At 36.4% G+C, this 26,617-nt stretch overlaps 1 protein-coding gene across 9 annotated transcripts in view; it reads right to left on the bottom strand.

Annotated features, from left to right (window-relative positions):
- The window catches only part of DOP1A (DOP1 leucine zipper like protein A), a 113,442-nt gene that overhangs the window by 62,286 nt on the left and 24,539 nt on the right, over positions 1-26,617 (bottom strand). For 6 of the 9 annotated variants that reach the window (XM_070418178.1, XM_070418175.1, XM_070418176.1 and 3 more), the window contains 7 exons: positions 25,120-25,301; positions 17,872-18,042; positions 14,530-14,723; positions 10,124-10,218; positions 2,448-2,547; positions 1,512-1,621; positions 493-601 (listed from right to left, as the gene is read on the bottom strand). In XM_070418178.1, coding sequence (XP_070274279.1) covers positions 493-601; positions 1,512-1,621; positions 2,448-2,547; positions 10,124-10,218; positions 14,530-14,723; positions 17,872-18,042; positions 25,120-25,301 — 961 coding nt within the window. Of the gene's footprint in view, positions 1-492; positions 602-1,511; positions 1,622-1,714; positions 1,734-2,447; positions 2,548-10,123; positions 10,219-14,529; positions 14,724-17,871; positions 18,043-25,119; positions 25,302-26,617 lie in introns of those variants that run through there. The other 3 variants (XM_070418177.1, XM_070418174.1, XM_070418180.1) reach the window with 2 other exon arrangements.

Raw genomic sequence — 26,617 nt, forward strand, 5'->3', positions numbered from 1 at the left:
AAATGTTTCAATTTCAGTAACTTAATAAGGATTAAGAAAATTTTAGATAGAATCTTTAAAATGACTTCTCTGTTACACACACAGATAACATACCAGTTGCATACATATCTACCTTCTTAACATTCTAGAGTGAATGTTAGGTAAGAAATTGTTAAGAATGTGTATTTAAAGGTCACCTCAGCCGAAACCGGTTTGGCTCAGTGGATAGAGCGTCGGCCTGCGGACTGAAGGGTCCCAGGTTCGATTCCGGTCAAGGGTATGTACCTGGGTTGCGGGCACCTCCCCGGTGGGAGATGTGCAGGAGGCAGCTGATCGATGTTTCTAACTCTCTATCTCTCTCCCTTCCTCTCTGTAAAAAAATCAATAAAATATATTAAAAAAAATAAAAATAAAAAAAAAAATAAAGGTCACCTCAAAATACAGCAATTTTTCTAAATAACAACTTTGCCTTATTTTTCTTATGAAAGAATAGAAAACATGTGATCTTATTACCTAGCTCAGGTTTGTCCAGTAAACTGATCAAAATACGAAAAGGTTTTAGATCCTGTGTTAAAGTGGTCTCTTCTCCAAATCCATTCATGTGTAAGATCCCCACCATTGCCTTTAAAAAGAAAAAGTACACTAGTCATTTAAATAAACAGTTTTCAAATAATTTTTTTCAAAAGAAAAATATTTTTAATACATTGCCTATTGCTTTTCTGAAGCTTTCAATGAGGTTGGCTTTATCCTTCCACTAGGGGGAAAATATGTTACATTCATTTTTCTTGAGAAGAAAAAAGTGCTTACATTTTTTTTTCTAGAAAAAAAGTGGAAAGTTAAAGAAAATCTAGAAAATAAAGTTATGAGTTATTTGACTGCCCAAAAGATAAAAATATTTATATTTAAGATAATCAATGTGCACCAAACTATGCCACATCATATGGTAGTGTCTGCCAGTATACAATTATTTTCCCATTGGTGACTCCAGACCATCTATATTCTTATAACCTCCTTCATTTTAAAATGCTTCAGATACAGTATACTATGTATTTTCTTATTTTATTTTGAGATATCCTAAATAAATAAAATTGATGTAAAAATAATATAAAATAAATCTATAGTTCATTTTAACATTTCCATTACAAAAGTAATTTTACCAAACATTTAGATTCCTGTTGCAACCCAAATTTCCCTGGGGCTTCAGAGGAAATAACACAGATCCTGGCTCATTTTTGGAAAAGCTCCAATTTTCATAGGGCAGACAGGTGAGAAGCTGTAACTATGTTTTAATAAAGTCATGAAAACAAACTAAAAAAAAACAAATTCTCTGGACTTACACAGAAGTGAGTCAATCTTAAAATTACTTATTCATTTTATTGTGGTCATTTGCTTATTATCATCACTCAGGAAGTTTGTGAGTCTTGTCTCTACCTCTTCAATTATGAATTAATTCAATTAAGGTAGAACCTTGTCTTACACTTGTTGAGCAACTCTAATGGTCAGAGAGTAACCAAAATGAAAATATTCATTACCTGGACCAACAATTCTTTTGAAAAGGTAGTAAAATAGTAAGTGGCATGTTCTTCAGGATTACTGTGTCTTGTGCTTCTGGGTCCTATGATAGCACCGTTGTTATCAAAACCTCCACAGAAATAAATTGCGAAATAAATTAAAATTCTCAAAACTGTTGTTCACTAACACCAAAACAACAAATATCTCAAAACTAAACACTTACCGATTAGTAGCCCAATCAATGTCAGCAAGAGAGATCATTTTAGATAGTTTAATAAAGGAAAACCAATTCAATATGGAAGTGAGTATCATAGTATTCTTTCAGAATTATCCTGTTTTTTTCTTTACATAAGTCTTATGAACAGTGAAATTACTGCAGGGTCAGAAAATTAAAATTAAGTGATATTGTGTCCGACTCCAGCTGGTAATGAGTTGTAAAGACAGGGCAAACACTGACGAAAAGTATAGAAGAACAAAGTATGCACGATGCTTTATTGCCTGAGAGACTGGTACCATGTGTGGGTCAGCAGTACTAGTCCTGATTCCTTTGACGACTTAAAAATTTTAGGAATTAGGGAGATAAAGGGAGGGAAAGTGGGAGATACCTATAATACTATCAACAATAAAAATATGTATTTTAAAAATTTTAGGAATTATGTCTCTATTTTGATTAAGTTATTCTTCTTTGTCTAAATATTTATAGTAGAACAATCTCAACTTATAAGGGCAGAAAAAGCTTATCAAAGGGATCATGACTTATGAATTAGCCTCTTCAACTAAGAAGCTTTTGAAATTTCTTCATACAATACACAATTAATAGTGTTTACATTTTAATTGTCTATTTAAACAAATTTTTTAGTTTCTTCATTTAGGCCATACATAGCACTTGATAATATTTCTGTATAGCAAACTTTCCTCCATCTTTTCCCAGCTAAGACTACACATGAAACACCTACCTAGAAGCCATGCATAAAGTCTTCGGTTCAGAGACATGTCCCTCCTTAGTACTACATGAAGGGCTGCTGACAAGATCCTGATCATGTCTGGTCGAGTGGCCTGAAAAAGTTAGGAATGTGGTTGTATTTAATCACATATAAAAACATTACTTTTGGAGAACCAAGATGGTGGCATAGGTTAAAGCTGGGGTTTGCTGCCTCGAACAACCACTTCAAAAATACAACTAAAAGACGGAACGGACATCACCCAGAACCACAGGAAGGCTGGCTGAGGAGAGATTCTACAACTAGAAGTAAAGAGAAATCCATACTGAGACTCAGAGGAGGCGCAGTGCGGAGGTGAAATACTAAGGTGCGGAGGTGAAATACTAAGGTGCGGAGGCGTGCGTGGAGCGGGCCGGTGGTGGAGGGCGAGATTGTTGTTTTCAATCGGGAGGGAGTTTCAGACTCTGAGCTCCAGATCCGGGTGAGTCTCTAGGGACCCAGACTCAAACGGGAGAAGCGGGAAGGCAGCTTTCTCCCAAGGTTTGCAGCAGTTGCAGAGCCGCTGGGGATGGAACTGAGAGCAGCCATAACTGCTCGCTCCACCCGCCCTGTAGATCCCCGGGGACCCCCCCCACCAAGCCCTGCACAGAATCATTTGCCAGATAGCCTCAGGCAAAGGCTAGATTAGCACCGCCCTAGAGATTCAGCACAGAAGCCCTCCCACTGCAGACACAACTGACTCTCATAGCCAGTTAGCCTGGAGGTCAATTCACCCTAGTATTGCCGACAACAATTAAGGCTTAACTACAACAAGATTTCGCACAAAGACCACAAGGGGGTGCACCAAGAAAGCGTAAAAAATGCGGAGACAAAGAAACATGACAGAAATGGAGGATATAGAGCTAAAAAATGCACTTTTGAGGGCTTTCAATAATTTGTTAGAAACTGCCGATAAACTTGATGAGAGCCTCAAGAAATCTAATGAGACCCTCGATGTTGTGATAAAGAACCAACTAGAAATTAAGCATTCACTGACTGAAATAAAGAATATTATACAGACACCCAACAGCAGACCAGAGGAGCGCAAGAATCAAGTCAAAGATTTGAAATGCGAAGAAGCAAAAAACACCCAACCGGAAAAGCAAAATGAAAAAAGAATCCGAAAATACGAAGATAGTGTAAGGAGCCTCTGGGACAGCTTCAAGCGTACCAACATCCGAATTATAGGGGTGTCAGAAGAAGAGAGAGAGCAAGATATTGAAAACCTATTTCAAGAAGTAATGACAGAAAACTTCCCCCACCTGGTGAAAGAAATAGACTTACAAATCCAGGAAGCGCAGAGAACCCCAAACAAAAGGAACCCAAAGAGGACCACACCAAGACACATCATCATTAAAATGCCAAGAGCAAAAGACAAAGAGAGAATCTTAAAAGCAGCAAGAGAAAGAGACTCAATTACCTACAAGGGAATACCCATACGACTGTCAGCTGATTTCTCAACAGAAACCTTGCAGGCCAGAAGGGAGTGGCAAGAAATATTCAAAGTGATGAATGCCAAGAACCTACAACCAAGATTACTTTACCCAGCAAAGCTATCATTCAGAATTGAAGGTCAGATAAAGAGCTTCACAGATAAGGAAAAGCTAAAGGAGTTCATCACCACTAAACCAGTATTATACGAAATACTGAAAGGTATCCTTTAAGAAGAGGAAGAAGACAAAGGTAAAGATACAAATTGTGAACAACAAACATGCATCTATCAACAAGTGAATCTAAGAATCAAGTGAATAAATAATCTGATGTACAGAATGAACTGGTGATTATAATGAATCAGGGACATAGAAAGGGAATGGACTGACTATTCTTGGGGGAGAAAGGGGAGTGGGAGATGCAGGAAGAGACTGGACAAAAATCGTGTACCTATGGATGGGGACAGTGGGTGGGGATGAGGGTGGAGGGTGGGGCGGGAACTGGGAGGAGGGGAGTTGGGAGGGGGGGAAGAGGAACAAATGTAATCTGAACAATAAAGATTTAAAAAAAAACACATTACTTTTTCCTCTTTGAAAAACAAAACACACACCTTACAATACATTCAGAAGTTTATTTTATTAAAGGAAACCTGGTTTTAGCTAAAAAAGGTAAAGTTAAACGAAAGATAAAAGGAAGCCTGTTAATTGATGTTAGGGTTTTTTCTTTCTTTTTTATTTATTTGTTTTTATAAATCTTTATTTTTGAAAGTATTACATATGTCCCTTTTTCCCCCATTGCCCTCTCCTCCCCCTCACCGCCAAGCCTTCATTACCCTATTGTCTGTGTCTATGGGTTATGCATAGATGCATACGAGAATTGATGTTAGTTTTAATACTACTACTAAATAATCCATTTAGAACAGAAGTTTGGAGTGTGAGCATTAGAAAGTAACAATGAAATCAACTAGATAACAATCACTCTCAAATGAAAAACCCGAGTTTCACAGAGCTTCAGTACTTAGCCTAATGTAAAAGCCTGGTTAGTGCCCAAGTTGGACAAGAAGTGACCTCCCTTTAATCACAAACTGGTGACCATTTTACTACACCATTGTTCTTGGCATTATTAAAAAGGGATTCACCCTTTTTATTTGTTTTAAAGGAATCTTAGAGAAATAATTGAGATGTTACAAAATACAAATCATCAACAGCTGACAAATTACAGTCACTCATCAAAACACAAATGTTTTCCATTAACCTAAGAAACTCTCAAAGTGTGATTCCCAGACTCTAAGGCAGTGGTTCTCAACCTTGGCTGCACATTAGAATCACGTGGGAATCTTTTTAAAATCCTGATTTCTGGGCCTCAGGATTTTAAAAAGATTCCCAGGTGATTCTAATGTGCAGCCAAGGTTGAGAACCACTGCTCTAAGGGAATCTCTAAGACCCTTTCATTCCCTCTAAGACCCCCATAAGGTAAAAACTAGATCAGAATAATAGCAAGATGTTCTGTTTTTTTACTATGTTGATATTTGCCCTGATAATGTGATAGGGGGTAAAACTGCTGGCACCGCCCTAACCAGTTTGGCTCAGCAGATAGAGCGGCGGCTTGCGGACTCAAGGGTCCCAGGTTCAATTCCGGTGAAGGGCACATCCCCAGTGTGGAGTATGCAGGAGGCAGCTGATCGATGTTTCTCTCTCATCGATGTTTCTAACACTCTATCCCTCTCCTTTCCTCTCTGTAAAAAAATCAATAAAATATACTAAAAAATATAGACTTTAAAAAAAACTGCTGGCCAGCCAATCGGCCTGGTGGTCAAATCCCTCTAGTGTTAACTACAACAATTAAGGCTTGGCTAGAACAAGACTGCGCACAAAGACCACAAGGGGGTGCACCAAGAAAGCATAAAAGATGCGGAGACAAAAAAACATGACAGAAATGGAGGATATGGAGCTAAAAATCGCAATTTTGAGGGCTTGCTATAAACTTGAGCAGAGCCTCACGAAAACTAATGAGACCCTCGATGCTACGATAAAGAAATTAGAAAGTAAGTATACACGGACTGAAATAAAGAATATTATACCCAATAGCAGACCAGAGGAGCACAAGAATCAAACCAAAGATTCGACAAAAAACACCCAACTGGAAAAGCAAAATGAAAAAAGAATCCGAAAGTGTGAAGGTAGTGTAAGGAGCCTCTGGGACAGTTTCAAGCGGACCACTATCAGAATTATTGGGGTGCCAGAAGATGAGAGACAGCAAGATATTGAAAACCTATTTCAAGAAATAATGGCAGAAAACTTCCCCCACCTGGTGAAAGAAATAGACTTACAAATCCAGGAAGCGCAGAGAACCCCAAACAAAAGGAATCCAAAGAGGACCACACCAAGACACATCATCATTAAAATGCCAAGAGCAAAAGACAAAGAGAGAATCTTAAAAGCAGCAAGAGAAAGAGACTCAATTACCTACAAGGGAATACCCATATGACTGTCAGCTGATTTCTCAACAGAAACTTTGCAGGCCAGAAGGGAATGGCAAGAAATATTCAAAGTGCTGAATACCAAGAACCTACAACCAAGATTACTTTATCCAGCAAAGCTATCATTCAGAATTGAAGGTCAGATAAAGAGCTTCACAGATAAGGAAAAGCTAAAGGAGTTCACCACCGCCAAACCAGTATTATATGAAATGCTGAAAGGTATCCTTTAAGAAGAGGAAGAAGAAGAAAAAGGTAAAGATACAAATTATGAACAACAAATATGCATCTATCAACAAGTGAATCTAAGAATCAAGTGAATAAATAATCTGATGTACAGAATGAACTGGTGATTATAATGAATCAGGGACATAGAAAGGGAATGGACTGACTATTCTTGGGGGGGAAAGGGGAATGGGAGATTCGGGAAGAGACTGGACAAAAATCGTGCACCTATGGATGAGGACAGTGGGTGGGGAGTGAGGGTGGAGGGTGGGGCGGGAACTGGAAGGAGGGGAGTTATGGGGGGGGGAAGAGGAACAAATGTAATCTGAACAATAAAAATTTAATAAAAAAAAAAATAAATAAATAAAAATAAAAATTACTGGAGAACATCTTATGACAACCAAAAAAAAACAAACAAAAAAAAAACTGCTGGCATGTTAGCAAGAAAGGAAGCAGTACAGCAGTGGCATCCACTGCACTTGTAGTCATTGTATTTTTTTAGTGCCATACACTTGTATTACAATAAGAAACCAAAACAAACAATAAAAGTCAGTTTCACTTAAGAATGTTGTTGAAGCAGCAAAAATTTACTTTATAAAACATTGACCCTTTTAGTACATTTTTTAATATTCTGTGTAATAAAATGGGAAGTACACATAACATACTCCTGTGTATACTGCAGTATGATAGATGTCTCAAAGAACTCACTTGTATGACTGAATTTTGAACTGACCTACCAGATTTTTTTCACAGAATACCATTTTTACCTGAAAGAATGATTGACACAAACTATGATTATCATGCTTGGACACTTGAAAGACATTTTCTCAAAAAAATTAAAAAATAGCCCTAGCCGGTTTGGCTCAATAGATAGAGTGTCGGCCTTTGGACCAAAGGGTCCCAGGTTCAATTCTGGTCAAGGGCACATGCCTGGGTTGTGGGCTCGATCCCCAGTGGGGAGTGTGCAGTAGGCAGCCAATCAATTACTTTTTCTCATCATTGATGTTTCTATCTCTCCCTCTTCCTTCCTCACTCAAATCAATAAAAATATATTTTAAAATAAATAAATAAATAAAATAAAAATAAAGTGAGCCTATCACTTCAAGAAAAACAATTAAAAAAATTTTTTTTAATATATATTTTATTGATTTTTTTACAGAGAGGAAGGGAGAGGGATAGAGAGTTAGAAACATCAATGAGAGAGAAACATCGATCAGCTGCCTCCTGCACATCCCCCACTGGGGATGTGCCCTCAACCAAGGTACATGCCCTTGACCGGAATCGAACCCGGGACCCTTGAGTCTGCAGGCCGACGCTCTATCCACTGAGCCAAACCGGTCAGGGCTTAAAAATTTTTAAAAAAATTAAAATAAGAAAAACAATTAATAGCCATAGAAAGAGGGAAAGTGGAGAACAAAGATGACTTTTTCATGATCCTTATTCTCGGGAAATCTAACGATTTGGTACAGAAATAGAAGAAAGAGTGTTAGAATTGGGCCTGGGTAGGGCATTACTTTTATTTATTTATTTATTTATTTATTTATTTTAAATATATTTTATTGATTTTTTACAGAGAGGAAGGGAGAGGGATAGAGAGTTAGAAACATCGATGAGAGAGAAACATCAATCAGCTGCCTCCTACACACTCCCCACTGGGGATGTGCCTGCAACCAAGGTACATGCCCTTGACTGGAATCGAACCCGGGACCCTTGAGTCTGAAGGCCGATGCTCTATCCACTGAGCCAAACCGGTTAGGGCAGAATTGGGCCTGGGTAGGGCATTACTTTTAAAAGATAGTCAACATAGCTGTTATTTTCATAATACGAATTATAGAAGGTAAGGCTTGAAAAAGCCTTGGTTGGGAGGGATACAGAGGTGGTAGAGTAAGAACGTACTGAAGAAAGCTCAGGTTGAAAAAAGATTGAGAAACAGTGGTCAGTGAAATTACAAATTAATTCTTCTCAATTTAAGTCTACACTGAATTAATTTCTCAGATATTGTTGAGTCACCTATCAGTATACTGAAGAACTAATAATATTGAATGTTTGCAAGGGAAGAAAGCAATGGGAAAGTTTAAGAGCAAAGGTCAATAAAGGGACATAATATTTTAAGCTTTTGAGCCACATACATTTCTTTGGCATATTCTTCTTTATTTTCTTTTGTGGGCCTTTAAAAAAGTAAAAATTACTCGTATCTTGTGGGTTATTCACCAGCCCTATACTAGTAAGTTTAGACTACATTGAGATGTCCCAGGGAATGTTCCTGTGAAAAGCCAGAGTGAAATAAGGGCCATTGATTTAAGGATGGAAAGACTCCAAATAGAAACTGGGGGTGATTTATGTCCCAATTAGCAACAGTATTGGCAATGAAGTATAAAATTCTTCTATTATTGATAATTCAATTTCAAAATTAATAAAGTAATAAAGAAAAAGTTGAGCATGACCGATCATAATAAAACTCACTAGTTATCTAACTACCATTCTTTAAAGAAACCTCAAATAATAGTTTTTTCTGCTAATGACTTTTAAGAAATAAACTTACATTTCCAAGGTAGAAATTCTCTTATTACTTTTGTTAGACATGTAGTTCACCATTCTGAATGCTTACATACTGGTGCTCTACATCATTCCACATTAAGGTTTACAACTCAAAGAATTTAGATGACTTCTTTAAAAAAATGAGGATACTGATTAAATTAAAGTTCCAGCAATGAAATGCTTCAATTATGATTTGTTAAATTAATTGCTCCCATTTGTAATAAAAGTTCTACAGGATATCACTGTGAATCATTATTTGCAAAGGTCTGACAATCTCAAAATCACCAAACCAAGAAAAGAAAACAGGACAGAGATAACAGCTGGTAGAAGGCCTGGGTTCAAAGTCCTGGCACATTCACAACTAGCAATGACTACTTCCTGCTTATTATAGGTTAGAACTGTTTTTAAAGGTATGAAATGACCTATTTCAATTAACATATTCTTATCCAAATCAACAAACTTTTTTCTGTATAATTGTTACAAGTTCCACTCCTTGAAAAGGAACTTGTTTTCCATGTACTTACTAGTTTATAAAACAAAAGAATCCAGCTTAAATAACTATACATCATAAATTCTGATTTTATAAAGAATGCCTTATATTAATACTAGAGGCCCAGTGCACAAAATTCATGCACTCGGGTGGTGGTGGGGAATCCCTCAGAACAGCCTGCTCCCTCTCACAGTGGGAGCCCTCAGGGGATGTCCCACTGATGGCAGTTGGACATCCTTAGCGCTGCTGCGGAGGCAGGAGAGGCTACCACCTCCCACCACCACCGCTGTACTTGTCAGCTGTGAGCCTGGCTCAGAGCTTCTGGCTGAGCAGTGCTCCCCCTGTGGGAGTGCACTGACCTCCAGGGGACAGCTCCTGCATTGAGCGTCTGCCCCCTGGTGGTCAGTGCGTGTCACAGCGACCAGTCATTCTGTCGTTTGGTTGATTTGCATATTAGCCTTTTATTATATAGGATCAGCATTTATGTTTTACCTGACTCATGTGGAATGGAAAACAGAAAAGTATGAGGTCCAGCGTGCTTCTCTGTACAAGTACACTTGAGTCCTGCACCGAGGTACTTACTGCTTCTACCTAAAATGAGAGAGCCTTTAGTATCTATTATCTATTGTTATACTGGGAAATGTTTAACATGAAAATATAACAACTCTTCATTTTCTCCCATAAATAAAAATATGATTCTGAGCATCTTATCAATAATTAAATATATTTACATCACTCTGAATAGGTAAATACGTATATTATGATGGCTTAAAAATGAAGAAGCACAAGAGTATAAAGCAAAAAGGTTCTCTCCCATCTCCATCTTCCAACCATTCATCCAATTTCCTTTTTGCAAGCAACCAGTATTACTAGTGAATATTTTCTGCAAGTATAAGTAAACAAAAATACACAGGCATATATCCAAAACCCTGCCATTTTCATTTTAAAATATATTTTGGAGATCGTTCGTTATCAGTACATAAAGTACTCTATTATTCTTTATGGCCATGGAAGTACTTTATTTCATATATAAACTCTCTTTATTTAACTAGGTTCCTAAGATAGACATTTATACTGTTTGCAGACATTTATTATTGTAAATAATGCTGCAATATACTTACGTAATATACAAATACATCCCTCAAAGTAGTGTTGCCAGGTCTTAGGGTAAACACAATTGCAACTTAATCAGTGTGATGCTTTCTTTAAGGTTACATATATTTATATTCCCACCAGCTATGTCTGACAGTTTCTGTTTTTCCATGTTTACCCATGCATTTTTATTTTTGTCATTCTGATATATAAAAACTGATATCTTGGTGTATTTAAATTTTTATTTCTCTTATAAGTAATGTTGAGCACCTTTTCATGTTTAAATTATTTTTATTTCTTAGGTACATTATCTGTTCAAATGCATTCTTCCACTATATTTATTGACAGTACCTCTTTTTTTTTTTAATTTTATTGATTTTTTACAGAGAGGAAAGGAGAGAGATAGAGAGTTAGAAACATCGATGAGAGAGAAACATTGATCAGCTGCCTCCTGCACACCCCCCACTGGGGATGTGCCCGCAACCCAGGTACATGTCCTTGACCGGAATAGAACCTGGGACCCCCCAGTCCGCAGGCCGACGCTCCATCCACTGAGCCAAACTGGTTTCAGCGATAGTACCTCCTTCAATATTAGAGAGTTTAGTTCTTTCACTATGACTTGTTGCAATTGGTTTTCCAATTATGGCATTTGTCTTTCAAAAAAATTTATAAAATGACTTGTTTAAAACTTTCATTAAATAATTAAAAGGAGCCCTGCCGGCGTGGCTCAGTGGTTGAGCGTTGACCTGGAAACCAGAAGGTCCTGGGTTCGATTTCCGGTCAGGGTACATGCCCGGGTTGCGGGCTTGATCCCCAGTGTGGGGCATGCAGGAGGCAGCCAATCAATGATTCTCTCTCATCATGGATGTTTCTATCTCTCTCTCCCTCTCTGAAATCAATAAAAAAAATTTTTTTTAATAATTAAAAGGAAATGCAAAAACCAATACATTTAAAGATCTACATAAAAATGGTGTAGCCATTTTGGAAAATAATATGCCAGTTTCTTGTAAACTTAAATATACATTACAAGAAAATGTAGGAGTAAATACCTGTGACCTTGGATTAGACACAATTTCTTGGATATTATATAACACCGAAAGCACAAATGACAAGAGAAAAAACATAAATTGGACTTGATCAAAATTAAAACTTTTGTGCTTCAAAGGACACAATTAAAAACTGAAATCCTGGCCGGTTTGGCTCAGTTGGTTGAATGGGGTATGGGACAACGCTTCAATTCCTAATCAGGACACATATCCAGGCTGCAGGTTTGATCCCCGGGGGGATGCATACAGGAGGCAACAGATCCAAGTTTCTCTCTTACATTAATGTTTCTTTCTTTCTCTCTCTCTCCTCTCCCTCTCTCTCTCTAAAATCAATTTTAAAAGAAAACATATCCTCAAGTGAGGATTTTTAAAAAAAGGAAGCTGACAAGATAATCCACAGAATGGGGAAAATATTTTCAAGTCATACACACATAAGGGTTTAATATTCAAAATAAATAAAGAACTCTCACAACTCAACAAGAAAAAGAGAAATAACCCAATTTAAATAATGAGCAAGCACTTTGAATAGACACTTCTCCAAAGAAGATATAAAAATGGTCCAAAACTACAAGAAAATACACTCAATATTATTAGTCATTAGAGAAACGCAAATCAAAACTACTTCACATTCACTAGGATGAGAATAATAAAAAGACAGACAATATCGTGTTCACAAGGATGTGCAGAAGTAGGACCCCTCATATATTGCTGGTGGAAATGTAAATTGGTACAGTCACTATGGAAAACAGCTTTCCAGTTCCTCAAAAAGTTAATCATAGAGTTACCATATGACCCAGCAATTCCACTTCTAAGTATATACTCAAAAGAAAACATGCTTACAGAAACACTTATTCATGAATGTTCATAGAGCATCATTCTTAACAGCGAAAAAGTAGACAAGACCCAGAAGTCCCTCAACTGATGAATGGGAAAACAAAATGTGATACAGATATCCATATAATGGAATATTATTCAGCCATAAAAAGGAGTGAAGTACTGACACATGCTTCAAATCTTGAAAATATTATGGTAAGTGAAAAAAGCCATTCATAAAAGATTACATATTATATAATCCATTTATATAAAATGTCCAGAACAGGAAATTTACAGAAACAGAAAATAGATAAGTGGTTCCTAGGGGCAGGAATAAAGGAGTATGGTGAGTGGGAATGGGGTAATGAAAATGTTCTGATATTGGATAGTGATGACAGCTGCACAGATTTATGAATATACTAAAAACCAATAAACTGTACAACTTAAAAGGGTATGTGAATTATATATATCAATAAAGCTGTATTTAAAAAAAGTTAAAAATACATTTATCATATAAACCAAATATTCTATTCCTAGGTATTTTCCCAAGAAATAAGAACATATGTCTACACAAGGAATTCTATGCACATGTTTACAGTACCTTTCCATAATTACCCCAAACTGGAAACAATTTAATCATCCATTAATCAGTGAATAAGTAAACAAACTGTGGTACATTCATACCATACTACATAGCATGATAAAGGAACAAATTACTCATATATGCAAAAACATAAATGAATCTCAAATCTGTTATGGCAAGTGAAGGAAACAAGAATTGCTATGCTCTACCCGCCTGGCTCACTGGTAGAGTGTCCACCTATGAACCAGAAGGTTATGTTTTGATTTCGGTCAGGGAACCTGCCCAGGTTGCAGGCTCAATTCCCAGTAGGGAACTTGCAGGATGCAGTCAATCAATGATTCTCTCTCATCATTGATGTTTTTTTATCTCTCTGTCCCTCTCCCCTCGTCTCTGAAATCAATAAAAATATATTTTTAAAAAAAGAATTAATGGCTAATACAGTATGATTCTATTTACATAACATTCTGGGGAAAGCACAACTATGGAAACAGAAAACAGACCAGTGTTTGCAAAAGCCTAGGAGTGTAGGGGAAGGGCAGTGACCACAAAGGGGCACAAAAGAACATTTTATGGTGATATAAATAAATATCCTATATTTTGATTGTAGCATTGGTCTCATGACTGTGTGTCTGTCAAAATTCATAAAACTGTACATGCTTGACAAGTTAATTTCAGTGTATGTTAATTATACTTTAATAAATATAACTGAAAATCTGCACAAAAATCTCAATCATATCATAATCATGTGGAAGTAAAGTACAGGATGATTAATTAAAATTTGTTTGTTTGTTTTTAATTTTCCAAAGGACCCTTGAGGCTTTCTTTGTTTTTTAATCCTTGAGTATTAAGAGTACAACCTTCCAGAGATAAATGGTTTCCTTCTATTCTTAATCTTCAAATTAAAAAAGTATAAACAATCAGTATGATTTTTTCCACTATCTGATTTTAGTACTACATCCTCTGACACAAATCCCACACAGACTATAGCTATCATTTTGTCTAAAACATGTCTTTCCTATAAAGAAAACTATGATCAAAGAGAAGGTTCATTTCAGAATAACATAATAAATGTGGCTATGTTAACAGTGGTCTGATAAGAAAGCAAGATGATATAAAGACTACTTATTTGCTTGAATAACAGATAATAAAAATAACATATAAATAACAATTTCCTTTTCATGAAAAAAAATTCTGAAGATTTTAAAAACAATAATTACTGATTATTTTTGTCTTAAGTTTCCTTGATGAAAAAGGTAAGCTCCGTGAAAATAGGAACTTTGTTTGTGGCATGACTTTCAATAACTGTCTGAAATAGTGTACTGATTCTAAAGAAGTATTTGTTCAAGGAGCAACCATATATGGACCTACCATTAACTCAATATCACTGCCAATTATATAAAGTTGATCTTCCATGGAAAGCTTCCTGTTCAAATGGGCGAGAACGTACGTGATTCCAGGTAAACGCACAGCAGGACTGGTGAGAAGACTACCCCAGAGGGCACTATAGAATGCTGATTGGTCCACTGCAGCAGCAACCTTTTCCAACAATGTGTTTGTTCTGAGGACAAAATAAGATAAAGAAGGGAATGATTTATTGTCAGATAATAAATTGTTATTCTCTTCCAGCAAGTATGAAAGTATCCATGTTATAGTCATATGCTCCACTCCAGAGACAAGTGTGGTAGCCTGGAAGAAGCATATACTTTAGAAATCAGAGGACTGGATTTAAGTCCCGTCTCCACCATTTACTAGTTGTGTAATTTGGGAAATCACTTAATACATCTTCAGTTCAGTTTCTTCATCTATAAAACTAAGATAACAAAAACAATATCACAAGTCCTATCTATTTCAGTGGGTTGTTAAACACCATACACTTTTAGTTAGTAGTACTCTTATAGCAAAACATATTTTTTGTTAATTTTCAATAAAATCTTAAAAGGGCATTTCCAAATATTTCCTTCTCTTTAAAATAACACTATGTAATTCACAACAACTTTGATGAATTAGACCTATAACAAAATCATTACTGCTCTATTAAGGATTACATTTAAAAATTACTTCTGCTGGATTGCTTGGCTCTGTGGTTGAGCATCGACCTATCAACCCAGGAGGTCAGGGTTCGATTCCAGTCAGGGCATATGCCCGGGTTGTGGGCTTGATCCCCAATGTGGGGCATGCAGGAGGCAGCCGATCAATGATTCTCTCTCATCATTGATGTTTCTATCTCCCTCTCCCTTCCTCTCTGAAGTCAATAAAAAATATATTTTAAAAAATTACTCTTGATTTATTGTGAACATAAAATGAACATTCCACAAATCTAGATGATATTATAGCATAGCCAGAATCAAGAGTATCTGATGAGTTTTATTGTTTACTTGCTATAATACTAACCTATAATCTCTTCTGACCTCAATTTATCTATGTATTGAAAGAAGAAAGTATTTACAAATCCTTTCATAGGACATGTGTGGAATAAGTGGCTAATGATAATGCTATGTTCTGAATGTTTCTGGCCCCTCAAAATTCACATGTTAAACTTTAATCCCCAAAGGTGATGTTATTAGGAGGTGAAAGCTTTTGGGAGATGCTTAAGTCATGAAGGCCCTCCTGAATGAGATTAGTTTTCTTATGAAAGAAACCCACAGAACTGAGCTACTAACCAGAAAGAATGCTCTCCCTAGAACAGAGGTGGGCAACCCCTGGCACGCGTGCCAAACATGGCACGCCAGTAACTTTTGCTGGCACACGAAACCCTCTCTTATAATCTTCTATTTACAATTGTGAATCTTTGTTCTCAGTGATGAATTTTGTTAAGTCTCGTAATAGGAGTAGCCTGACGGATGATAGTAGCAGCTCGTGCATATCTCTGAAGGTCACGAAATATAAACCTGATGTAAAATCTCTGTCATCAGTGAGCAGCAGCAAAAGTCCCACTGATAATATCAAATGGAGTCATAAAGTTTTCTGTCAGGCTATCAGTGTACATGTATACATTAAAAATAAATGTATTTTTCATCATCATCAGTGTTTTTGTCGCTCGAATGAACTTTATTATTTCTTCAAGGTTCTTCACATACATACACCTTAAGAGATATCAAGTAGGCATAATATGTTCTCAAAAAATTAGGGTTGGCATGCAGAAGAATTTTGAGTCAGAGATTTTGCTGGTTTTGGCACGCGCTCACAAAAAGGTTGCCCACTCCTGCCTGAGAACAAGACCATGATGGCAAATTGAACTTAGATTTCCAACCACCAGGACTGTGAGAAATAAATTTCTGTAGTTTATTAGTTACCCAGTCTGGGGTACATTGTTATAGCAGCACAAATGGACTATGACACACAAGATAAATCATAGGGATACCACATTAATAAAGATCACTATTCATTTCTATGTTAAAATTTCTAATTGTAACTAATAGAGTTATAAAGTGATATTGATTCTATACTTCTCTTAGGAAAATTAATGCAATAATTTAAAACAAAACTGATTTATAAAATAAATAAAATAGTCTCATGTTATATTTCTAAAATTGTAAGTAAATAAGTGAAAAAGTTAAGAAAAGAAAATAAGCTTTGGGGACAAAATTAATTTTTCTCAAAGTAGCCTATAAATATTATCCAATATTTTCAGGATTAGATTCTTACTGTATTATGGGAGCTGATGAAATACAATAAAATGAAGTAGTAGGTAACTATACTAGAATAAATTATTTAAATTAAAAAATTAAGTCTAGTTATAAAATAAGTCTGGAATTTTCTGTTTTTGCCATCTCAACTCGTAAGTCCCCTTTTTGGTAAGAATAATAAGATATTAAAGATACTTAATGCCATCATGCATTGTCTACAACTATTAACTTCCCTAGAAATGATAATAGGCTCCAAAAGAAATAAAATCCTTTTTTATAAATTTTTAATGTTTTTATTGATTTCAGAGAGAGAAAGGGAAAGAGAAATAGAAACATCAATGATGAGACAGAATCATTATTGATCAGCTGCCTCCTGCATGCCCCTTACTGGGGACTAAGCCAGCAACCCAGGCATATGCCCGGACCAAGAATGGAATCATGATCTCCAGGTTCATGGGTTGATGCTCAATCAATGACCAACACTGGCTGGGCAGATCAAATAATTTTAAAGTTAAAATATCAACAGTGTTATGTCAACAGCTAGTAAAACAACACTGCACTTGGAGCTAGGATATTTTCCAGCACTAACAATTTAAAAACTTTTGGCATTGGCCCAATTTCCCATTTTAAAAATTAATCTAAATGTCCTACCTACTGTATTTTTATTTTAAATTGTGGGTCACAATTTTTTGAGTGACTTATATATGTTAGGCTGTAGACTAAATGATTTCATTATTACAATAACACATTGAAATAAGTATTATGCTTGTTTTATAGATGAGGAAATTGAAAAAAGTTCAGAAATGTTTTAAAAAGCTTTCCTGAGCTCACACAGTATCTGTGGAGCCAGGATTTGAACCTAATTCATTTATCTCCCAAGTGTGTGCTCTTATCACCTAGCTTTATTTTCAGTGTGATACACATACCAGATAATTACAATAATTGTTTTGCTACAGAAACTCCAGGTGGTATACTGAAGGATCTAGAAGAGTTAATTTTTGTGATGTTAAAACATTATTGATTTAAGGATGCTTGCTGACAAATCTATGACTTCGATTACTTAGCTGCATACCATCTTACCTCTCATAGTACTCTGATCCTTCTTCTAAGCCAGGAAGAATACCAGTTAGCAATCCTTGTAGACCAGGCTTCAGTGTTTTACCCAAAGGCAGGTAATATATCTCATACAAACTTAGCAATGTTGGTTTCACAGACATGGCAGCATTTGCAAGAAGAGGAAATAATCCAGAGCTGTTTAAAAATATAAAACCATTAGCAACTATATGCCAACAAACTAGACACACAAGAAGAAATGGAAAAATTCTTAGAAACATACAAAGTATTAAGACTGATTCAGGAAGAAATACAAAGTCTGAATAGACCAATTACTAGTAAGGAGATTGAGTCAGTAATAAAGAAAAACAAACTCCCAACAAAGAAAAGCCCAGGACCAAATGACCTCACTGGTGAATCTTAGCAAGCATTTAAAGAATCATTAATGACAATCCTTCCAAAAAATATCAAAGAAGAGAGAACACTCCCAAACTCATTTTCTGAGGCCAAACCAAAGCCAGAAAAGAACACTGGCAGAGAAGAAAACTATGGACAAATACCCTGATGAATATGGTGCAAAAATGCTCAATAAAATACTAGCAAACTGAGTTCACCAGCACATTGAAGGGATTATTCACCATGATCAAGGGGGATCTATACCTCGGATGCAAGGATAGTTCAACATATGCCAAAACAAACAAACAAACAAAAAACAACCAATGCAATACATCACATTAATAAAATTATTCTTCTCAATAAACACAGAAAAAAACATTTGACAAAATTCAACATCCATTCATTATAATATTTATAGTATCAAAGAACTGAATTACTTAACAAAAAACATTTCTTTAGATCAGCGGTTCTCAACCTGTGGGTCGCGACCCCTTTGGGGGTCAAACGACTCTTTCACAGGGGTCGCCTAAGACCATCGGAAAACACATATATAATTACATATTGTTTTTGTGATGAATCACTATGCTTTAATTATGTTCAATTTGTAACAATGAAAATACATCCTGCATATCAGATATTTACTGTTATTCATAACAGTAGCAAAATTACAGTTATGAAGTAGCAACGAAAATAATTTTATGGTTGGGGTCACCACAACATGAGGAACTGTATTAAAGGGTCGCGGCATTAGGAAGGTTGAGAACCACTGCTTTAGATTATTCATTCAGGATCTATTACCTGTCACATAGTTTTTAAGGTGTTGAGGCTATAACAATTCATAAATTATATGAAGAAATTCCTGCCCTAGCTGGTTTTGCTCAGTAGATAAAGCATCAGTCTGCGGACTGAACAGTCCCAGGTTTGATTCTAGTCAAGGGCATATGCCTGGGTTGGGGGCCTGATCCCCAGTAGGGGGCGTGCAGGAGGCAGCTGATCAATGATTCGCTCTCATCATTGATGTTTCTATCTCTCCCTCTCCCTTCCTCTCTGAAATCAATAAAAATATTTTTTTAAAAATTCCTGCCCCAGATCAACCAAAGGACTTGTATGCATGCATATAGGCATAACCAATGGACATAAGACACTGGGGGGTAGGGGAGGCCAGGGGAATGTCAAAGGGGGGTAAAAGAAGGAGACATATGTAATACTCTTTGTAATACTTTAAGCAATAAAAAAAAAGTAAAAAATAAAATAAAATAATAAAAAAATGCCCACCCCATAACCCTCATAAAACTTATTTTCAAGGAACTAAGGTAGAATATATACAGTAACCCAACAATATATATCTCAGATGGTGATAAATGTCACAGAGATAAAAAAAAAAAAAAAAAAAAAAAGGCAGAGGAGGAAAAGTAGGGGCAAATATTGCAATTTTAAACACAGTGTTCAGAGAAGACTTATCTGAGCAGATATTAAAGAAAGAGAAAACATATTCATGGTAAAGTGAACCAACAAAGCTAAAAGTTTATTTTTCAAAAAACTAATAAAACTGGTAAACTCATAAGACTGTTCAAAGTGAAAAAAAAAAAGAGATTGAAGTCACTAATGCCAAGAGTGAAAGAGACACCACTAAAGATCATATATATTGCAAAGATCACAATCCTATATAACAAAAGGCTAATATGCAAATCGACCTAACAGCAGAATGACTGGTCACTACAACATGCACTGATCACCAGGGGACAAACGCTCAACACAGGAGCTGCCCCCTGGTGGTCAGTGCATTCCCACAGGGGGAGCACTGCTCAGCCAGAAGGGTGGCCTCCGCGGCAGCGCTAAGGATCCCCCGGGGGATGTCCGACTGCCAGCTTAGGCTCGCACCCTGGGGTGAGCGGGCCTAAGCCGAGAGTCGAACATCCCCCGAGGGCTTCCAGACTGTGCGAGGGAGCAGGCTGAGCTGAAGCCCCCCCCCCCCACCCCCCCCCACCCCCCCCCAGTGCATGAATGTCATGCACCTGGCCTCTAGTATATAATGAACAACTTCAGGGAGACAGATCTGAACATTTAGATAAAATGGGCAAATTTCTAGAAAAAAAACTGATGTAAGTAAAAACTTTAAATAGTTCTATACCTACTAAAGAAATTAAATCTTTAACTATAAACTCTCCTACAAAGATAAAGTCCAAATGGCTTCAATGAGGAAATCATCCAAATATTTAAGGAAAAAACTGTATCTTATAAAACTTCCAGAAAATGAAAAAAAATTTCCAACATCAAACCAGATAAAAATGTTAAACCAGTCACTCTTTAATGAACATAGATTCAAGACAACTAAAAAAAAAAAAAAGGCAAAATAAATCTAGTGACATAAAGATTACAAATCATAAGCAAACTACACATATTCCAGAAATGAGAGGTGTATTAGAACTTTAAAAATATTGAACACTTTCTACCTAAGATGGAGAACATGAGAATAATGTTCATCATTACCACTTCTCTTTAACACTGTACTAGAGTTCCCAGTCAGTTCAGTAAGACAAGCAAATATCTTAAAAATGGACTATAAGTAATAAAACTCATTATTATAATATGACTATATATACTGAAAACCCCAAAGTCTAAAAACTATTAGAAAAAATAGGTGTATTTCGCAAAGTTGCTGGATACAAAGTCAATATAGAAAAATCATTGTATTTCTAAATTTTAGCAATAATATCCAAGGCAAAGATTCCTTAAACAAACAAACTGACTACACATAAAAGAAAAGGTTGATACACTAGATTTCATTAAAATTAAGAACCTTCTTCAAAAAGGAGCATTAAGAAATTTTGATTCTTCAAAGATGTCATTTAGAGAGTGAAAAGACAAGCCACAGACTTGGGGGATAAATACATAAATATAGATATCTATAATAATAAAAGCGTAATATGCTTTAGACCGGACAGCCGAACGACCTTCCAGATGTCCTTCCGGACGAAGCTGCGACGGTGGGGGCCAAGGCAGAGGCAGTTAGGGGCAATCAGGCAGGCAGGCAGAGGGGTTAGGGGTGATCAGGTAGGCAGGCAAGTGGTTAGGGATGATCAGGCAGGCAGGCAGGCAGGTGAGCAATTAGGAGCGAATAGGCAGGCAGAGTGGTTAGGGGCAGGCAGGCAGGTGAGTGGTTAGGGGCATTAGTTAGCCAGGCAGAGTAGTTAGGGGTGATCACAAAGGCAGGAGAGCAGTTAGGGGTGATCAGGCAGGCAGGCAGATGGTTAGGGGCGATGAGGTAGACAGGCAGAGTGGTTAGGGGCAATGAGGCAGGCAGGCAAGTGGTTAGTGGCAATGAGGCAGGCAGAGTGGTTAGGGGTGATCAGGAAGGCAGGCAGGAAGGTGAGTGGTTAGCAGCAGTCCCGGATTGCAAGAAGGATGTCCGACTGCCAGTTTTCCTGTGGGATCAGGCCTAAACCGGCAGTCGGACATCCCCCGTGTGGTCCTGGATTGCGAAAGGATGCAGGCTGGGCTGAAGGACCCCTGGCCCTGGTTGGGGAAAGGGCAAAAGGCAACCATCTCTGTGTCTCTTTCACATTAATGTTTCTCTCTCCCTTCTACTCTCCCTCTCTGAAGATCAATGGAAAATATCCTTGGGTGAGCATGAAAAAAAAAATCAGTAGTGTTTCTATACACTAAAACTGAATTGTATGAAAAATAAACAACCCCATATAAAATAGAATAAAAAACTAAGACATTAATGAAAAAAACTGAAGGCACAAATAAGCAGAAAGATATCCCATGTCCATAAATTAGAAGATTATTGTTAAAATATCCAGAGTACCAAAAGATTCAATGAAATTCCTATCAAGATTTCAAAGGCATTTTTTACAGAAAAACTTTAAAAAATCCTAAAATTCATTTGGAACCACATAAGACCCTGAATAGTCAAAGAAATCCTGAGAAAGAAGAACAAAGCTGGAGGCATCACACTTTCTAATTTCTAATAGTACAAAGCTATAGTAATCAAAACAGTATCATCTATATATATAAAAGCCTAAGTGAACATTAAAACTGAAAGACCGGAACGACCAGTTGACCAGTTGCTATGATGCGCACTGACCACCAGGGGGCAGGCGCTCAATGCAGGAGCTGCCCCCTGGTGGTCAGTGTGCTCCCATAGCCAACCTCCTGCAGCCTCCTCCCCCTGGCTGGCTGACCCCCTCCTGTGGTCCTTCCCCCTGGCCAGCTGCCCTCCTCCAGAGTCCCTCCCCCACGGCCAGTGAGCCAACCTTCCAAGGTTCCTCCCCCCAGCAGCTGGTCCCCCGATAGACCTCAATCATGGCCAGGCCAAGGGACCCCGCCCGTGCACGAATTCGTGCACCAGGCCTCTAGTATTAGCATAAACACACATATGTAACTATGCAAGGGGATGAATGTGTTAACTAAACTTACTATGGTAATAAAGATGGGGAAGGAGAACAAAATATTTTACAAATACATGAAAAAAAAAAAGAGAATTAGTAACCTGGAAGCTAGGTATGAGGAAATTACCCAGAATGCATTACAGAGAGAAAAGTTTGAAAATAGCAAAGAAGGTTTAAGAGATGTGGGAGCCAGAGTGAGAAGATCTAACATATGTTTAATCATATTTCCAAAAAATGGAAGAAAGAATAGAGTAAAGGCAAATTTTCTCTCAAAGTGATTCCAGAAGTGATTAAAAGCATTAGTCCGTAGATTTAAAAATCCCAATAAACCCCAACCAGGATAAATAAAAAGATACCTGAATACCTCATAGTAAAACTACAAAGATGTAGAGGAAGAGCTATTTCAGGCGGGGTAATTAGGCAAGTCTTCTCTGAGGAGTTGATATTTAATCAGAGACCTATATTAGAATATTTAGGGTAAGGGAAAAGCAAAGAAAATGAGTAAGAATAAGCAAAGAGATCTGTGTCACCAGAATGGAATAAATTGGGGGGAAAGTGGTAGGGGTTGAAGGTCATTGACAGAGCCAGGGCCAGACTATATAAAGCCATAGAAGCCATGGTAATGACTTTGAATTTTGTTTTTAAGTATGAAAGAAGTCAGTGAAGGTTTTTAGCAGTGGAATGACAGTATTTAATATACTAAAAAGTTTACTCTGCTATTGTGTGGAGAAAAGGGTATATATAAGAGGATAAGAACAGATGTGTAAATGTTATGAGGCCAGTGATAAAAACCAGGCTAGATGTGATGCTTATTTAGAGTGGATGCTGCTAGTGAAAGTAGAGAGAAATAAATGTATTTGCAACATATATCAGAATAATAGCTAACATTTATTGAACTAATGTTGCACATTGTTCTAAGCACTTCAAATATATTAACTCTCTTAATTCTATTAACAACCTATAAAATTGGTCATTTTACAGATGAAAACACACACACACAGAGGTGAAGAAAATGGCCCCATGTCACAGAACGAGTTATTGGTAAAGGTAAGCAGTCTCGACTACACTGCCTCTGCTCTTAACCACTATGAGACAGAACTGGTAGTGACAGAATGTGCATGGGGAGGAGGAGGATATGGGCAAGTAAAATAAGATATCAAGTGGAACTTTCATATTTCAGGCTTGTGAAAATGGATTGACATGGTGCACTGCAGAAGGCCGGGTTTATAACAGAAGAAGATGAGATTAGTTTGGAACAGGTTGAGCTTCAATTGCCCTTTTTAAAAAATTATTTATTAGGGTGACAATGGTTAATAAAGGTATATAGGTTTCAGTGTGCAATTCTATGATATATCATCAGTATATTGCACTGTGTATTTATCACCCAAAGTCATCATATATTTGACCCCCCTTTACCTTTTACTGCCCCTCAACCTCCCTTCCCCTATGGTAATCACCATACTGTTGTCTGTGTCTATGAGTTTTGGTTTGTCTGTTCATTTGTTACTTTTAGTTTTATATTCCACACATGAGTGAACCATAGATTCTTGACTTTTCCTATTTGATTTATATGACCCAGCAACACCAAGATAGATGAATGAATAAAAAAGATATGGCGTGCGCGCGCATATATATATATATATATATATATATATATATATATATAATGGAATATTACGCAGCCCATAAGAAAAGATGAAATACTGCCATTTGTGACAACATGAATAAATCTTGAGAATATCATGCTAAGCAAAATAAGTCAATTGCACATTAAAGATAAATCATGGGCATGGATAAACCTGCCCAAGAAGTGAATATAAAGTGAAATCATAAGGCACAGGACTAAGCAAGCCCTAAGAAACTCCGTATGTAGATATCAGGGAAAGGAGAGAAGGCAAGTGATCAAGTGACTAAACTGGAGAACATGGTATCACAGAAGCCAAGAGAAAAGAATACTTCAAGTAGAGAATTTTGAAAGTTACTGAGAGATCAAGGTATCCTATTTTTTCTCAAGATAGTTCTCAAGCTTAAAAAGGTAGAAAATACTGTAGTCTCAATAATTTTGAATGAAAACTTCATAAATGACCTCTATGAAAAAAATTATTTATTAAGGAATATTCTAAATTTTTCTGAATCATTTAACTATCAAAATATTTAGGATACATATCTGAGGCCCTGGCCAGATAGCTCAGTTGGTTAGAGCATTGTCCTGATATGCCAAGGTTTAAGGTTGGAACCCTGGTAAGAGCACATATAAGAAGCAACTAGTGAATGCACACATAAGTGGAACAACCAATTGATATTTCCTTCTCTCTCTCTCCCTCCCTCTCACCCCACCCCTTTTTCTCTACCTCTAAAAAAATTTTTAAAAATCCATATCTGAAAACCTCCATCAAGGAATTTTCAATTTTTTAGCTTTTACCACAAAAAGCATAGTTTAAAAATATTTTATTTACATGTAAATAGATAGTAAAATTATTCTTACCTATATAAAAAAAGATCTTTGGCAAGTCGCTTAGGTCCAATGATTTTGAAGATAATTTCATATGTTTCAAGTGCCTTCCGATGAACTCCACCTGGTAATGCTGGATGCAGACACTGAGCTAGGCGTTTGCCTATAGTCAGCTTTTTGGGCACCACTTGGTACTTTGCATTATTCTGTAAAACCTTGAAGAAAACATTTTAAATCAGTTGAGAAAAAATATTACATCTCATATTATTTCCACTTTCTAACACACTATTATCAAAAATCCTTACAGAACTTCTTTATACTTCAAAAAATTAGAGAGATGACCAAAGAACTTTTACTTTTGTCAGTTATATCAAGGTATATCATATTTGAAATTAAAACTGAAAATTAAAAGAAATATTTAATGTGCTTTTAAGTTTCCATTGCATGTTAACAGAAATAACATTTTTATTAAAAATAACTATATTTCCAAAAATTTATTCAGAAGAGAGGCATTTTTTTATGTTTTTTGTAAAACTTTAATGTTAATCAGCCTTTCATCTATTTTTGATATGTCGTTTGAAATATATAGAGAATATTGGACTTCAACATAGATATATAGTTGGAAGAGGGACAACCACTAGTTTAGTGTATCATATTATAGCAAGTAATTGTAATACTTACAATAATTAATTTCCACAATCCTGAATTGCTTTTAAACATAGCAAGTCTTCAGAAAGAGAATCTTTAGACCAAAAGGGAACCTAACTACCTTTAAGCAAACTGGTACTTTTAGTTGCAATTTGCACACTGAAAATGTAAGATTTTCTTTTTAAGATATCAAGGTAAGAGTATCAGGTGGAAAACTAGTGTTCTTGTTGTATATTTTAAGATAAATTTCTTTCCTAATAACTCTATGCTAAGCTATTTGAGGTTAAAATTGTTATTGGGCCCAACCCAGGTCACTCAGTTGATTGGAGCTTCATCCCTTAGACAAACAAAAAAAAAAAAAAAAAAAAGGTTGTGGGTTCAATTCCCAGTTAGGGCATATACCTCGGTTGCCAATTCCATGGACTGGGTGCATAGGGATCAATGATTCTCTTTCATATCGATGTTTCTTTCTCTCTCTCTTTCTCAAATCAATAAAAACATATTTTCCTCTCTCTCTAAAATCAATAAAAACATATCCTCAGGTAAAGATTAAAAACAAAAATAAAAATAACTGTTATTGAAAGAGCTTTCCTTTTCTATCTCCTTCCCGGATCCATTTTATATTTAGAAGTATTCCTATTCAATGACAACTGTTGTTTTTTTTTTAAGTCCAAAAAATAAGAAACTATGGGTGTAAGGTGATAAAAAATTTAATTAAAAAAAAGGTCAAAATCTAAAACTATGAGTTGATCAATGATACCACCATAATTATAGTGGATAAAAACCACACAAATCAAGAAAGATTATTCAAGGCCAAGCTCCAAGTGACTGCTTGTCACTTTTGTAAAAAGTACTGTACTGACTATAACTAAGGCTTGCCTAC

Source organism: Myotis yumanensis, unplaced genomic scaffold, assembly GCF_028538775.1.
Source record: "Myotis yumanensis isolate MYYU_CA2020_CCGP unplaced genomic scaffold, mMyoYum1.0.hap1 SCAF_6, whole genome shotgun sequence".
Lineage (NCBI taxonomy): Eukaryota > Metazoa > Chordata > Mammalia > Chiroptera > Vespertilionidae > Myotis > Myotis yumanensis.